Raw genomic sequence first — 15,506 nt, 5'->3', positions numbered from 1 at the left:
AGGTTGGGGAGTAAGGACAGGTGCACAGCGGCACCTCCAGGGGCTCTGAGGACATCGCCAGGATCAGAGGAGCCATGGGACAGCCCACAAGCCTGTCCATTTGAGGACAGTCTCAAGTGAGTTCTCTTTTTAACCTTCTGCTTCCTAAAGAAGACGGAGTCCTCAAGTGAGATGCACTTAATTTCATTGTTTAACATTTCCTCAGAAACCAAATTCTCTCTGGTCATCCAGGCCGCATAGACGCTGCACGCCGCTTCTCCCCCATCTCCACAGGCACTCACCTAGCTGCACATCAGTTGTGAACCGCAGTCTGTGGATCATGCTGACTTTGAATGACTTGTAATGGTGGCTGCTAAGCATATCCTGTACTGTAGCGATGTCAATTTGTGAATCCTCCTCAAAAACTCCGTCTGCCCTTGAACCTGGGGAGGAAAAGAACAGTTTAACACATAAAGATACATGAGGCTTGGCAAATGGTGTCTGCTTAAAATGCTTTGGGATAAATTAAAATAATACGGGCTATTTAATTTGGAGGGGAAAAAGGCTGAGCGATGACTTAATAATGCCATTCCAGTAAACAGAGAATGCTATCGTATTAATCATCCAACAGTTAATTCCACAAACACTGCCGATTCCAAGACAGGCCCTCGGCTGGGCACTGGGGAGAAAAGTAAGTCTTGTGCTCTCAAGCAGCTGTCTCCACAGTGTTGGTCAAAAACTGGGGGTGTGGTTGTCAAGGAACTCATCCATGCTCCTTGAAGACCCCTGCCCCTTCCAAATCCCCAACCAGTCTGCTCAGCAGCTCCCTGCCCTGTGCGCCACAGCAGCCCCTGCCTCAGGCAGAAGCCTCTCACGGGCCTGGGTGAGCTGAGCTGCCTCTGTCTTCTGGCCACAGACCTTCTGGTTCATTTCTCTGGAGACGTTGCTGATCACTCACTCACACACACCATGTGATGTGACGTAGATGACACACAGGAAGACCGGCGCTCCGCATTCCTTCCTGGGTCCCAGGCTTCTTGCATGAAGCACTTTCTACAGCCAGCAGCTGAGGCAAGGCAGCTTATTAACTGGCTGAACAGTTTTCCAATCTCTCATCAGACCTCACAACACCTTCTCTCACACCCTCCCAAACTCTGCAGACTGCTTACACCAGGCGAAGGTGAACCATGGTGCAGTCCCCAGAGTCTGGGATGTACACTTCTAAGGTGAAACTGCTGGGACTTGTTCATAGCCCAGACTATTCCTTCAACTCTACTCCAGAACAGCCAAAAATTTCCCCTTTCCCAGGCTTGCTCAGACTTGGTGGCTCTGATACATAGCTACAGTAGCTGGTATATATAAAACCCAGAGCTGGGCAGATCTGGTTCAACTCCCATCTCTACCTCTAATTTGCTGTGAAATATTTTTTTAAATTATTATTATTGTTGTTGTTGTTATTATTATTATTATTTTGCTGTGAAATCTTAAGACAAGTGACTACCTCTGTGAACTCATGTTTGATATTCACAGAACAGAAAGAATCTAATACATGACATGACTAACAAACAGTAGCCAGAAGGCCTCATACTCAGCCTTGTCCTGGAACTGTTTGGTGGTTGCTTTGTCCTAATGTGGAAATTTCATGAAGGGAGTGAAGTTTCTTACTCATCTTTATATGTTCCCTTGAGAATAGCGTAGGCAACTGGTGTGCTCACACTAAACCTGCTGAATAACAATGGCCAGTCTGTTATGCATGTCAGCCACGAGGGCAAGTACTTTACTCATGTTAGTTAAGCCTCATGTCAACATGGAGGGTCCTGGAATGTGCCATCTTTATTGATGAGAAGCCAACGTCAGGAATTCCTTCAGATGGAGTTGGTGCTAGTATCACAGTGTAAACGGCATCCTGACAACTTCATGCTTTTCTTTGCCCACAGGCTAACCTTTTAACAGCGTCAATTTCTTTTTCTTTTACATTGCACTCAATTCCTAGGAACTGTCTATTGTTTCTAAACACTATGGCCATTCATATGGACAATACGGCACCTGTGATAGGCTGTCCCCTTGGGAAGGATGTGAAACACCTTGGACACAGCCCCATCTTACAGCACCCTTTGTCTCATTCCCTCCTACTCTCCTCCCTTATCCCTTCTCAAGAGCCTGGCTCAAATGAGGCTCCAGGAAGGGAAAGTTTCCCTGATTCCAAACCCGCAAATCTAGTACGGCTCCTGACATTGCAGCCATATTGTCTACAAGACAGTGGCCAGCAAGTCAGTGTCTCTGCCTCTAGACTGTAAGCCATAGGTGGGTAATCACAGTGACTGCTGTGCTCACCCCTGTAGCCTAGTCCTAGCACCAGAGCTGTGTCCACATGCAGTGATGTAGCCAGCATCCTACTGCAGGACAAACTGAGTGACACGCTACCTCTCCAAGAGCCATGTGCTGACAAGTTTCATTCTGAAGCACTGGTGATTTGGGACAGACCATGGTCTTCAATGTCTCCTAGGTAATGTGACATCAGAACTGAGGGCTAGGAGGAAAGTTTAGTATAGTCACTTTCTTCAAACTATATTTCAATAGAAACATAACTGCCAAACGCACTTACTGTATTTTCTGGCATATAAGACGACTTTTTAAACCCTGAAAAATCCGTGCCAAAGTTGGAGGTCATCTTATACACTGGGTATGTACCTGCAGCTTGCTTCCCCTTGCTTCATATGGCTGGTGCATATATGGGTGTGTGTGTGCCTCGGCCGATTCCCCACTCTGTGCGCGGAGTATAAAGCAGGGAGGAGCAAGCTGCACACATCTTCCTGTACCTCGAGGAGGAGATCATGAGGGCAGATTGTCTCTCCACCAGAACCCGCCCATTTGACTCGGAAGGCTACATCTTTGGGGTGAGTGTGGAGTGTGCCTTAAAGGGGCAGTGTAGGCTGGCACTGGCCTTCTGCCAGCATTTAATAAAGTGGTTGACTGTCTGTGCCCTGCCTGCAAATAGACACATGCCTGAGTCTACTGCACAGAGTGTGTGTTGGAAGAGGGGTAGTCTTATACGGCGAGTATATTCTAAACTATATTTTAAATGGAAAAAGTTGGGGTCGTCTTACACGCCCTAGTTGCCTTATATGCTGGAAAATATGGTATTTCTATCTCAGAACTTTTTATACATAAAAATTATAAAGAAAAGATTCCTTACTTCTTAAATACCAAAGTTCACCTCAGCCATCTTTGCTGACAATGCTGCATTAAACAGAGCTTAGCTCTGAGTTCAATAGCTTCTAGAACTTTAACTAATTGGTATTTTCTAAACATTGCAGGTATTTGATTTGGAGAGAGTAATAGCTCATTATGCTAAAATGCCAATTACTAAAACAAAACAACAACAACAACAAAACCCCACACTTAAGATTTTTACATTTTATGATGTTGGATTAAAACCAATTTAAAAATTACTACAACGTGACATACAATTTTTTTACTGAGCAATTTCAATGCCAGCTGCTAATAAAGCATCTTAGCTGTAAATGATAATTCAGATGCTTTTAGATAAAGTGGTGCATAAATATGGCTGGAAATTGATTTAGCTTCTTACAGAAGCTGCTGAAGAATGACACATTCTGTTTAATACACCAGCTAATGTGTCCTAAAAGCTCAAACAAGTGCCAGTTTTCATAGCTGACTTTACTGTGGGAGATTAATGAAAACTTTATATTTTGCTGAAATGTTAATAATGGGCAGATGAGATGATAGGATTTTAGTCAAGGTCTTAAAGCTATGGAGTAACCAGCAAAGCTTATCAATTTCCTTCTATTAATTTTGTTCAAGACTTTCATAGCTGGAGCTGGTTCAACACTAATGCTTCACACACTGACCTTCTACTCTCTGCCAGGGTAAATTCACATCACACTGAGGATTCCCAAGCTCTACTTTTCGAGTAGGCCCAGGAGTGCCAGTGAGGTTCAGGGTTTATCTGTGTGCACACGTGTCTTGCCCATCCAGGAGTGCAGAATGTGAGAAGGGACAGTAGAAAAGGCTCTTGAACGCCAGGAACTTATGATCAGCTACAGAACACAAAGGAACAGGAACAACCAGCCAAGCCCAACGAATGGCATCTGCAATAGGCACTCTTTCTCAAGGTGATGCCTAAAGTAGAGCACTGAATTAGCAGTGTCTTTGGGGACCAGAAAACTGAAATGGATTGGTGTGTGAAGCTTGCGCGTCTGTACCATGGAGAAGGTGGAACCCAAAGGCACATGCAAGATACTTGGTATTGTGCCACTTGTATATGGAAATCATTACTATTCTATCAACTTCACATTAAAATCCCACTTCTGTTCAAGATGACATTTTATCTTCTCAAAGTGAAAAGCAGAGAGAACCAGAATGTCTTAAAAACAAACACAAAACACTCCCTACACCATTAATTTAATTGAAATATAACCCTTTGGTATTTTGTTAAATTAGCAATTAAAAAGGTCACAAGCAATTAAATAAGACAAAGCCACACTGTGTTCATCTACACTAAAGCTGAACTGCATCTTCTCATGAATGACAAGATAAATTGTAATGGTGCCTTCAAAGACTTCACACTGTACTCTGTCAAAGTCGTGAGTGTTAATGTCTCTATGTGCTATGCATTACCATAATGTATTGTGTCAAAATGATCGGGCTGCAGTGACTCAAGGCTGAATGTGATAGATCACATTTTGGGGAGGGGCTTAGCAGTGACTGGAGCACCAGAGCACAGATGGACTAACAAGAAGGCTCTGGAGGAGTGCAACTCAGCAGGGTTTGAGGACTACAATCTTAGAGAAGGCAGTCTAGTTCCCTGGAGTATAACCAGGAAAACCGTGAAATGGAGCCTGGTCTTGTCTCAGGAGAAGAAAGGCCAAACAGGTTAGGGCGAGGTACACAAAGGGAGGCAGAGGAGGCAGCAAAGGAGCCAAGTCTAAGGCAACTCTAGCTCCTGAAATCAAGAGGAAGGAGTGGGTGCTGTGAGACAGACCATGGGCATAAAGTTAGCTGTGGATTAAAAATGCTAACTTTTGGCCCCTCACTATGGGTTTAGAATGAATGGGACAGGACCAACTAACTGGCTCTGGAGTCTGTGTGTTCCTTTGCTGTTTTTCACTCTTCTCCTCCTCTCAGCTCATGCTAAAAGTTGTTCCTACACTCTCCACCCCCACCCCTCTCCGCTGTGATACCCGTGGCCTAGAAGAGAGAATTCAAGATCAGAGATCCTCAAAGTGCAGAGGACCTGGTCAAGTGGTGGACATATCTGCCTCCAAGTTCCCTGCAGGCCCCTATGGTCCTATACTGTTTTCATAGTAACAGTAAAACTTCTTTTGCCTTTTATGCTCATTTCCTTAAAGTGCACAACGTAATAAAGAGTTCTGATTCCACACTGCAATTAACCTTTAGGAAACTATCACTTGAATTTTGATATAAATGAAGATTAATACCAACAATTATCTGAAAAGGGTACGCCAATGCTCTCCACTATTTCAACGATGTATCTGTGTTAGGACAAATCTTCTTCTTATACTACAACAAAAACAATGTACTGTGACAAACTGAGTACAGAAGCAGATATGAAGCTCTAGGATATTCTATTAGCCAGACAAGAATGTGCAAAAATGTACAGCAGGGCTGGGCTGCAATTCAGGTGGTGGAGCATTTGCCTAGCAAATGGGAGGCCATGCTCCGTACAAAAAGACTCCAAGGTCAGCCTGGGCTAAAAGACGTCCTGCCTCAGAGCTGGAGGCTGGGGTGGGAGGAGAGGAAGTAACACAATTCTACTCTTCTCATTAAAATTTCAAAGAAAATCTAGCTATTTTTCACCAAAAAATGTTTATGATAAGAAATCTGTTTTCAATGACTTAACATTTTAATGACTTAATGTTTTAATGACTTAAACACAAATTCCTGTTTATATTTCTAGATATAGACAATAAATACATTTTTGGGATTCTTCAATATATTTTTATCAGCCAAGTAGGGCACACATCTGTAATGCCCCAGGTTCAATCCCCAGCACCAAAAAGGAAGGCAAAGTGTTAGTTTTGTTGTTGTTTGTTTTTGTTTTTTGTGTGAGACAAGGTGTATCTATGTGTCTTACGCTGCCCTGGAATCCTCAATCCTCCTGCTTCAGGCCTTTTAGTGCTGGGGACTGAATGAGTGAAACATCTGATTAATACCGACCTTCACCCCTAACTCCACCTCAGTAACTTTTAAGCGTGTAAATGGGTTCCAACACAAGAGGTGTGAGAACTGCTGACTTGGTGGGGTGACAGTACTTCCTGTGCTTGGCTGCCATTTAGACCGCATGATGGGACCCAGAAGTGGAGTCATCTGTGTGAACGAGCACAATAAACTCAGCTAAAAGCTTCTGCATACGTTGCCACAGTAAGTTTGCTCTCAGTGCTGAGAACCAAGGCTACCTACAGTTCCTCACTTCAAAAAGTGTTTCATACAGGTGATTTCATAGGTGCCAAGGGAAACATTTGGAGGCACAGGGCTTTTTGTCAAATGAGTAGGCACTAGTCATTAAATCAAAGCTCAGATAACTCACTGTATGCCATTGGCAAACTGCCTTTATCCATAGAGCAAGCTACACAGGACTTTCAAGTTCACCCTCTGGCTCAATGGGGCTCAGACCAAGTCTAAACGGTTAGTCTAGTGCAAGTTAAAGCAACCTGAGTCTCCTGTAACAACCCCAGAACCCAACCAGAAGGTAAGCACCCTCTCTTCTATCCTCATCTTTCAGTTTCTCATGACACAACCCTGATGACCTGTTCCTTCCAACCCAGAAACAGACAGCACAGGACAGAGGCCAGGCCAGTGCAGGAACTCAGAAGACAGGGTTCTAAGCCAACAATGAACTACACAGAGAGTGAGTGAGTGTTTAGAAAAGAGCAAGTGCTTGCCTTTGGCTGGAGAAGGGAGGGGAAGGACAGGGAGGGCCACAGAGAGGAGTCTAAAGGTGGGGCGTTCTGGCGCACAGAAGCATGACTGTGTAAGGAAAAATGAACCATCGTCCCCTCCACTCTACCTCAAAGTCTTGCAATCCTTTCCACTCCCTAACCACACCTGCTTTAGCCAAGTTGGACTCTGCTCGGGTTGTATCATGTGCCCAGGGCATCCTTACTCCTGGAAAGTGTCTATGCTCAGAGTCTGGTCCAATAGATCCCTTCTTGGTTTCTCTCTTGAAATCTGCGCTGTCACTGTGACTCTCATGTAAACATCTGTGGTCTCCTTGTGGATAGGCATGCCTTCTGGCAGGGAAACTCCACACACTATATATGTGGTACACTGTTTGTCACTCAGTAAATGCTCAACAAAAGCTGCCAATAGAGCTATGCAACCAAAAGTTCTGTTCTGGGAAGTTTTGCAGCATGTAGAATCAGAGGCTTATACCTCCATCACCCCGGGAGTTCACCACAACAGAAGGGGAGCACTAAGGACAGGGATTTAGCCTGGCATTTACTGGGTGGGTGTAAAAGTGCTACACTAGATGTTGTATTAGTTCAGCACTGCGGACACCTGATCTCTTTGCATTTCTTAAAGTCCTTTTAGATCAGATGATATCCTCAAACAAGTGAGAAAAATGAGGCTCAATGTGTCATCTGGTTCTACAGTCCTCATCTTGTCAAGCTGGAGCCAGGAACTGAACGCTCAGTGTAACCACTGCATAACCTCCTTTGGGTAAAGACATGCCTTCAATGGGCTAGAGCACTACAACTCCACAGGCCATAACTGTATTGAGGAAATGGACTACAAGCAGGCATGCTTGCCCTGCTGGAACAAAGGAATCTGGAACAAGACTGAATCCCCTCTCTTCCCAGTCAGACTCAATGCTGGACGCCTGAGTGAGTCGTGGAGAAAAACTCTTCCTTAGTGCTTGGCATCCATCACTTTTTTTCCAGAAGCCGTTTGAGTCCCCAAAGTCCCATAAGCTCAAAGCTTCCCCTCTATTAAACACTTCCCTTCAGCTGCTAGTCATTTTTGCTGGTCTCTAAAAACGATCAATAGGTGATATACTCTAACACACAGGCCCCTCTGCAGTACTCTCTTTAAAGCCACCAGGATCACACAGTAGGATATAAGATATGCTACAACCTGAGTGGGGATCCTTGCTGTCACAGTATTTAATTGATTAAACTCTTGGAGCCTGAGTTAGTCTGCTGGAGGACTTCCCACGTAGAGATGTCAGCTTACCCTCAATAAATCAAGGTAATCTTGCTTTATGAAGTGATGAGAAAGAAGCAGCTTTAGGTTTGCACAATCTCTGACAAGAACAGATCACAGAGGGGGCTGGCCTCAGCTCTATGTACCCATGCTCAGGTCAAGGCAGTCCTCTCCATGCTAAGCACACTTCTGTCCTGAGGCTGCAGGTGGGCAGTGTCTGGGTTAGGACATTCTCTTAACTATTGTCTGACTCATTCTTTCCTTTCCTCAAAGAAGCCTATTTCTCTCAAAACATACACCCAAAAGCCACCTTTGCTAATGAAAGTGCTGACTTGTCACTTAAGCCCACCCAGTAGCAAAAGCACACGCCAGCCTGGCACCTCTGTCATCATTTTGTATGGACTTTAGCTGGAGGAACAGAGGTGAATTATTTCCTTGAGTCACCTTGAGTTACAAGGGCAAACCTATGCGGGACAGACGCCCTTTTCTCATTCAGATGAGGGCGAGGCTTCATCCTAAGGGAATAACAGATGAACAGTGTGACAGTTTAATCTTAACACCTTGTCAGAGGGACTAGAGCTGAGGCATGACCAGCCAGTGACCGGCAGGGCCACACTTTGACTAAGATTGCATTTCCTCTTGCTGCCTTCCACTTAAACCTAAGCCTTCTCTCAGCACCTGAAAGGCAGACTTTATTGTTCCTCCTCCTGCTGTAGCCACACTGTGTGAATTTCTTTTCTCTGCCTTTCACCATCCCTTGTCTCTCTGGTCTGTCAGGACTAGCCTTTTGCTGGTCACTGTTCAACCCTATGGTTGTCACTGATCACAACTGAGATCCAATGTCAGTGTGTAAAGGACAAACGAACAAATACACATTCAAAGCGAACACAACTGCCCTTGAGAGTTGGAGTGTCACCATTTGCTGGAGGGGGACCCAAGGCTCATGATGGGTTTGCTTGCAAGTTAGACTGGCAAAATTCCCATCACTCCTTCCTCCAAGGTGTCTTTACTTCTGCTGAGGACACAGGGAAAGTAACGGGGTTTTCTAGGGATCCTAGCATTGCACTTTACATGGCAGAATAAACAAGGACTAGAAAATCTGACCAACATGAGGTATTTCTCTCTCTATTTCACAACCAAGAGATAGAACACAATGCTGGAAGAAACCCACCTCCCATGTAATCACCGCAGGAATGTCACCTGATGCATTACCAAAGCCATTACTGGGGGCAGCAGGGCACATTCTGGGGCCAGGAGCCGACTGGAAGAGATCGAGGCTCTGTGCCCTCACTTAGAGCCCAGACAGGGTTTGCGGCTCGTCAAACATGTTTCCTTACTGCTCTAATGTACCAGTGTATCGCTTAATGAAAGTTCTTAATTGTAATTCAATTAATTACATACACAGAGTCCCCAATTACATTTTCCAATAAGACATTGGCTGTGGTACAGGTCTAAATGCACTTAACCAATTTTAATATATTAAGACCAATTTCCCTTGAATACTAATTACTACCTAATGATAAAATGAGAGGGGGGAGGACTTTTCAGAAAGGGGGAGAGAGAAAAAGTCAATTCATGTGTAAGTTCTCAGCCCATATAGCATAATGGAGGCTTTCATTACTCCAAGAGTTCCTGTGAACAGGGCACAGGTTTGCTTCCTATGGAGGTCAGCATAGCTTTTAGCTCCAGGGGTCCACTCCTCCTTTGCCCAAAGGGGACTGTGAGAAGTGTAAGAAGTATTGGGATGAGTACCAGGAACAAGGTCACACAAGCTCAGAGTGGTGTGTTAGCGGAAGGGGCTCTGAGGCAGGCGTTCGGTAATGACCAACCCTTATGGTGCACTGTGGTTCGTTATGAGGTTTGGACATATAATGTCTTTTACTTGCTTCCATAGTTGACTCCTCACAACAGCCCCACAGGGTGGGATCACTATCACATGGAGAACAGAGGCTCACAGAGGACTTGCCAAGTGACAAAGCCATGCGAAACACCTTACCTTTTTTCCTACACGCAGGACCAACCTGCCTTTGCTAACAAACAGCAAGAGGCGGACACAGGTACTGTGCGGCAACACTTCCTTTTCATTTAAATTCTGTTGGTATGCAAGAAGCTGTTATGCAACATCAAGTAGAAAATTCCTTACAGAGAACACCTACCTCCAAGCCAGACAAGCAACTGCCTCTCAGCAATAAGTCAACCTGAAATATGGACCACGAGTGCCACAAGTCACTGCTCCTTGTAAACAGAGTTTATTTGCATGATCACATTTTCCTTTGTATTTGACGAGTACTGCTGTGGCCTAATAAAAGAGCTTTAAAGGCCTTCATTCAACTAACATGACAGAAACTGGCAAGATTAGTAATTTGTAACAGAAGAAAGCAAAGCCTCCATGAGCTGAGAGAAACCACCAGGGAGTCTCCAGGCCAGGCAGAGAGCAAACAGGAGGAGGGATGGGCCTGCTGTGAGTAAGCATCACATGTGTTCTGGAAACACATCAAAGAATGCAACACTCTTTCCTTCAGCTCTATTTCCTCTTTCTAATTCAATGGTGCCGGGAGGGAGAGTCACATCTAACCATGGAGAAACCTGTGCTTGTAAAGACACAGTTTCCTCGGGAGCAGAGAGAGAACCTCAGGGCTGCGGTGAAGGAGGCACTCACTATCAGGGAAAGAGAAACAGAGGATATTCAGACCTGGTCACTGTCCAGAGCGATGGGGCTGCAGTCTAGCTTGCAGCAGATAAGTCCACCAAGTATAGTCAAAGAGGAGGATGGAGAGGGACCCTGAGCCCAGGATGTGGCAGCCAGGGGTCCTAGCAGGCTTCGAAAACTTGCTCTCCTCTCTGGCCCGGTAGATCATCTGTATCTGTGACTACCCATCCTTTGTTGTGTAACCATAAATAAAAAGTTCAGTTCCGGAAGGTACTGAAATAATGACAGGCTGTAAGCATTGCGTGCATCTCCTCTGAAGGATGTTGAATGATGCCACTTTAGCCTCTCTCCATAGCGCCTTCTATTAAGGAAGTAAAGGAACTAGGTTCAGTTTTTCGGTAGACTCAATGGAAGAAGACAGTTTGGTTTTCCAGGCTCCTCATCAGATTCATAAAACATTAACAAATCACTTCCTCTCCCAGAGCCTCAGTTTCTTCCTCTATAAAACAAACATAACCACACTTGCCTGAAGGGTTGCTACGACTGTGATTCTATCTCAGTCCACCTTCACAAAACACCTCTGGAGGAAACTGAGTCTTGGAGAGGTGCCATCATCTGAGGCTGCAAGTACTTGACCTATGGTTAACCTGGCTCTCATGACAATCCTTAAAGCACTATGCTCAGCTATTATGATAGCATCCTAGTGATGATAAAGAGATAGTGGTCGGCAGTTTCTAGGCAGCCCTAAAGCCAGGTTAATCTTGGGCACATTTTGGCCCTGATGATGAGGCATTCCAGAGTTCTTATCTCAAAGCTATGGATGAAGCTGAGCCTTTAAGGCCCTAGATGAGAGGCCCACATTTGATGAGTGTCAAAGGTTACCCAAGAGCATCTGGCAGAAGAAAAAGCTGGGGCTCGGTTTGGTGCCAGCATGTATATGGGAGCTTGAATAAGAATGCTAGTCTACTTCTGCCTCCTCCTCAGAATGTGCTTGCTGCTTCCTTCTGGTCTGCTTCCAGCTTGGAGCAGACAGTTGGCTGAAGAATGTAGTAGATTATGAGACAAGGATCCAAACTGGAAAGCTCAAGGACTCTGCTTGTCATATTTTTATTTAGGCCAAGATCCAAGCACAAATGTGAGCTCTCAGTCTCTGGGCAGAAGCTTGTGACATCAGTTCATTTGCAAGCTTCTCTCTCACGGAGTACAAAGACAATCACCACAACCATCCTCCAGAGCGGAATTTCGGGTTCTCGTAGAGCGGGCTTTGGAATCGGAGCCCTGACTTCAGGTTCTGGTGCTATGTGGTTTCTAGTTCCCTAGCTTTGGGAGACTCTCCTCACAATGAGAATAATGCCTGGAAGAGAGTTTCAAAAATTGGAGGAAGCACTTGGAAAATGTCTATTACAACATCCTAGGCCTTAATAAATGATTTTAAAACACTGTTGGGTGTGACTTTTTAAAATGTCATGAGCCAGCTAGGCAATGGTGGTGCATGCCTTTAATCCTAGCCCTCAGGAGGAAGAGGCAGGAGGATCTAGGCCAGCCTGGTCTACAAAGAGTTCCCAGAACAGCCAGGGCTACACAAAGAAACCCTGTCTTGAGAAACTAAAAAGTCATGAGCCACTCCTCTGAAGAAAAACTGAAAAGCTGTTAGTCATGTTCTGGTTTTTTCAATCCAATAAAGTTATGTATAGCGAACAGGGACAGCAGGAAGCACTGTGCTTCTAATTTCTCTTGGTCTCCATTCTAGGACACTCTCTTCTCCCTCCATGTTGGCAAAAGCTCTAATAGCTCTCTGGTTCCAGACCACCACACCTGTACCCCAATGCTCTACCAGACAGATGGATGTACTAACTGCCATTGTTTCCTAGTTAACGTCAACATCCCCTGATGCTAATTATGCAGCAGGTACTATCCTAAGAGCCTCAGATGAGAACACACTGACTCCTGTGTGAACAACACGGAGGCAGCTGAACCGCCCACAGTTTCAATAAAATGCTGCTGCTCTCAGAGTAATAAGGGCACAACAGGAAGCCATGGGCAGGAAAGCACATTCTCCAATGTGTGCGGTAATGCATGAACTCCACTTGCCTCCCTTTGAACACAGCTCTGAAAGCCTGGCTTGACCAAACATAGCAAAAGAGTGAAAAACAAACAAGCCCATTTTTGAAATATTGTTCTGTTGATCCAACTTCTTAGGGGACAGCTAGTGTAGAGAACAGTATGTGATTCTTAGTAGGGATCTCTGATTGGTTTTTAAACATTTTCCTATGAAAACAATAAAATGCTTTTATTTTATACAACCAAGACACAATAGTCCACTGAATTCTGACTGCTTTCAGCCTTCATCGTCTGCAAACAGTGGTGGGTTTTTTCTCATTCCTAGAAGTTTTGACTCAGAACATCAGAACTCGAACACATGACAAAGCCTTGGGGAGAGTGGTACGAGGGCTCAAGAAGGCTGCACCGTTGAACTGTGTTCCTGCTCAGCTGTGGGGTAAGAGCTAGGGCCTAGATGCCAAAGCTTCACTCACTAATCCTCACACCTTTTTTTTTCTTCTTAATACAAGAAACCTGGCCCATCTTAAACAAGAGCAAGCTGAGTCACAAAAAGCTATGGAGTATCAGCAGTAGCTAATGAACACAAGGATTAACATGCATAATATGGGAATCAATGCAAAGTAAACTACAGTGCATCAGTAAGATGATAAAATAACACTGCAGTAAGTCATCACTATGTCTTTTTTAAAAAGATGGAATACAAACAGGAATCTGTGCATGTATTCTTGCATATGCACCCAGCTATGCACTTACATATGAATATGCACAGGCCATCCCTGGAAAGACACTTCAATCTCTGGGAGGGGAAACAGAATGGAAGAAGCAAGTGAAGCCCAATCCCTACACTTGATTTCCAGTAAGGGAAAAAAAAAACAAAACTTGTTACAAGACCAAGTGTGAACATATCTGTATGTGCACAGTGCTTTCCTGACATTTCTTTCCTTTGATGGTACACCAACATGACGGCTCTCATCACCAAACTTGCTAAACACAATTTTTAAAGACTTTATTTATTTGTATGTGTATATATGTGCACAAACATGTGTGTAAAGGTGCCCTAAGAGGCCAGAAGCTGGTTACAGGCTGCTGTGAGGTGCCCCACGTGTTAGGAACTGAATCTAGGCCCTCTGCAAGAACAACACTCTTCATCTTTAGCAGGTAAGCACTCTTATCTGCTAACACAACTCTCTACCCCTTAAACACAACTTTAAAAGAAATTATTTTTAATTTCTTCACTTTACATCCCCGGTGTGGCCCCCTCCCTTGTTGCCTTCCTATCCCCCCCTCATTCCCTCTCCTCCCTCACTCCCTCCCCTACCATTTGACCTATCTATCAAGTCTCATCTGGACTGCCTTTTCCTCTGTTGTCTGGCAAGGCCACCCTGCCCGGGGCAAGTGAGCAACATGTGGGGACCAGCGTCCATGACAGAAGTAGTCCCTACTCCCAATAGTATGGGACCCACAAGGAGACTGTGCTGCCTATCTGCTACATCTGAGCAGAAGGTCTGGGTCCTCAGCACGCATGGTCCTTGGTTGGTGCATCGGTTTCTGCAGCAACCCCTCTCCTCCGCCAGGATTTGTTGGCTCCACTGCTCTCCTTGTGGAGCTCCTGACCCTTAAACACAACTTTTAATGGCAGAAATAATAGACTGATGGATGGATGAATAAATAAAATTCTGTGCCTACTTCCCCCCCCCTCCTTTTACCATTACTGCAGCAAATTACATGGTCTAGGTGTGGTGTGGTTAACACTAAACCAATTCTGTACTCTAGAATAAATCCAACTTAGCAATGGAGTGTGAGTCTAATAAAATGTTGGACTTGATGTGTTGACAGTTTGTTTGGGAGTTTTGGATCTCTCTAAGATTGGTCTGCAATGTGTCTGTCCGGTGTCTTGGAAATTACTGGGCTTAAGTACTAAAGTTATGCTTGCCTCATGTGACCCACAAGCTCCAGACCCACAATCTCTCTAGAGTATTGAACTCAGGGCCTCTGGAAGAACAGACAATGCTCTTAACCTCTGAGCCATCTCTCCAGCCCCTACAGTGGATTAATCTTTTTTTTTTTTTTTAAGATTTATTTATTATTTATTACATATACAGTGCAGGTGTGAGTAGGCTTGTTTGTTTATTCTCAAGTGTCCCGCCACAGCTTGCTTGGGTTCTCTCTGTGGAAGGTTTTTAATTACTAATTAAATTTCAAAATTGACCAGAACATCCATATTTCTTTTTGCACCAATTTTGATGTTTACTTTTCCCAGGAATTCATTCTTTTCATCTATATTTTCAAAATTTTTACAGTGGAGATTTTTTGTTTGTTTTGTTTTAAAGATTTATTTATTTATTTATTTATTAATTATGTATACAGGAGTGTGCCTACACGTACACCCGCAGGCCAGAAGAGGGCACCAGATCTCATTATAGATGGTTGTGAGCCACCATGTAGTTGCTGGGAATTGAACTCAGGGCCTCTGGAAGAACAGACAATGCTCTTAACCTCTGAGCCATCTCTCCAGCCCCTACAGTGGAGTAATCTTTTTTTTTTTTAAGATTTATTTATTATTTATTACATATACAGTGCACATTAGATCACATTATAGATGGTTGTGAGCCACCATGTGGTTGCTGGG

General features: G+C 44.4%; 1 protein-coding gene across 6 annotated transcripts in view; it reads right to left on the bottom strand.

Annotated features, from left to right (window-relative positions):
- Positions 1 to 15,506, bottom strand: part of MAPKAP1 (MAPK associated protein 1) — a 215,513-nt gene that overhangs the window by 40,120 nt on the left and 159,887 nt on the right. For all 6 annotated transcript variants that reach the window (XM_084799625.1, XM_084799623.1, XM_084799628.1 and 3 more), the window contains one exon: positions 282 to 422. In XM_084799625.1, the coding sequence (XP_084655751.1) occupies positions 282 to 422 (141 nt within the window). The remainder of the gene's footprint in view (positions 1 to 281; positions 423 to 15,506) is intronic.

This window comes from Acomys minous (genome assembly GCF_964271855.1).
Source record: "Acomys minous genome assembly, chromosome: 10".
In the NCBI taxonomy this organism is placed as follows: Eukaryota; Metazoa; Chordata; class Mammalia; order Rodentia; family Muridae; genus Acomys; species Acomys minous.
This window is presented reverse-complemented; position numbering and strand designations above follow the sequence as displayed.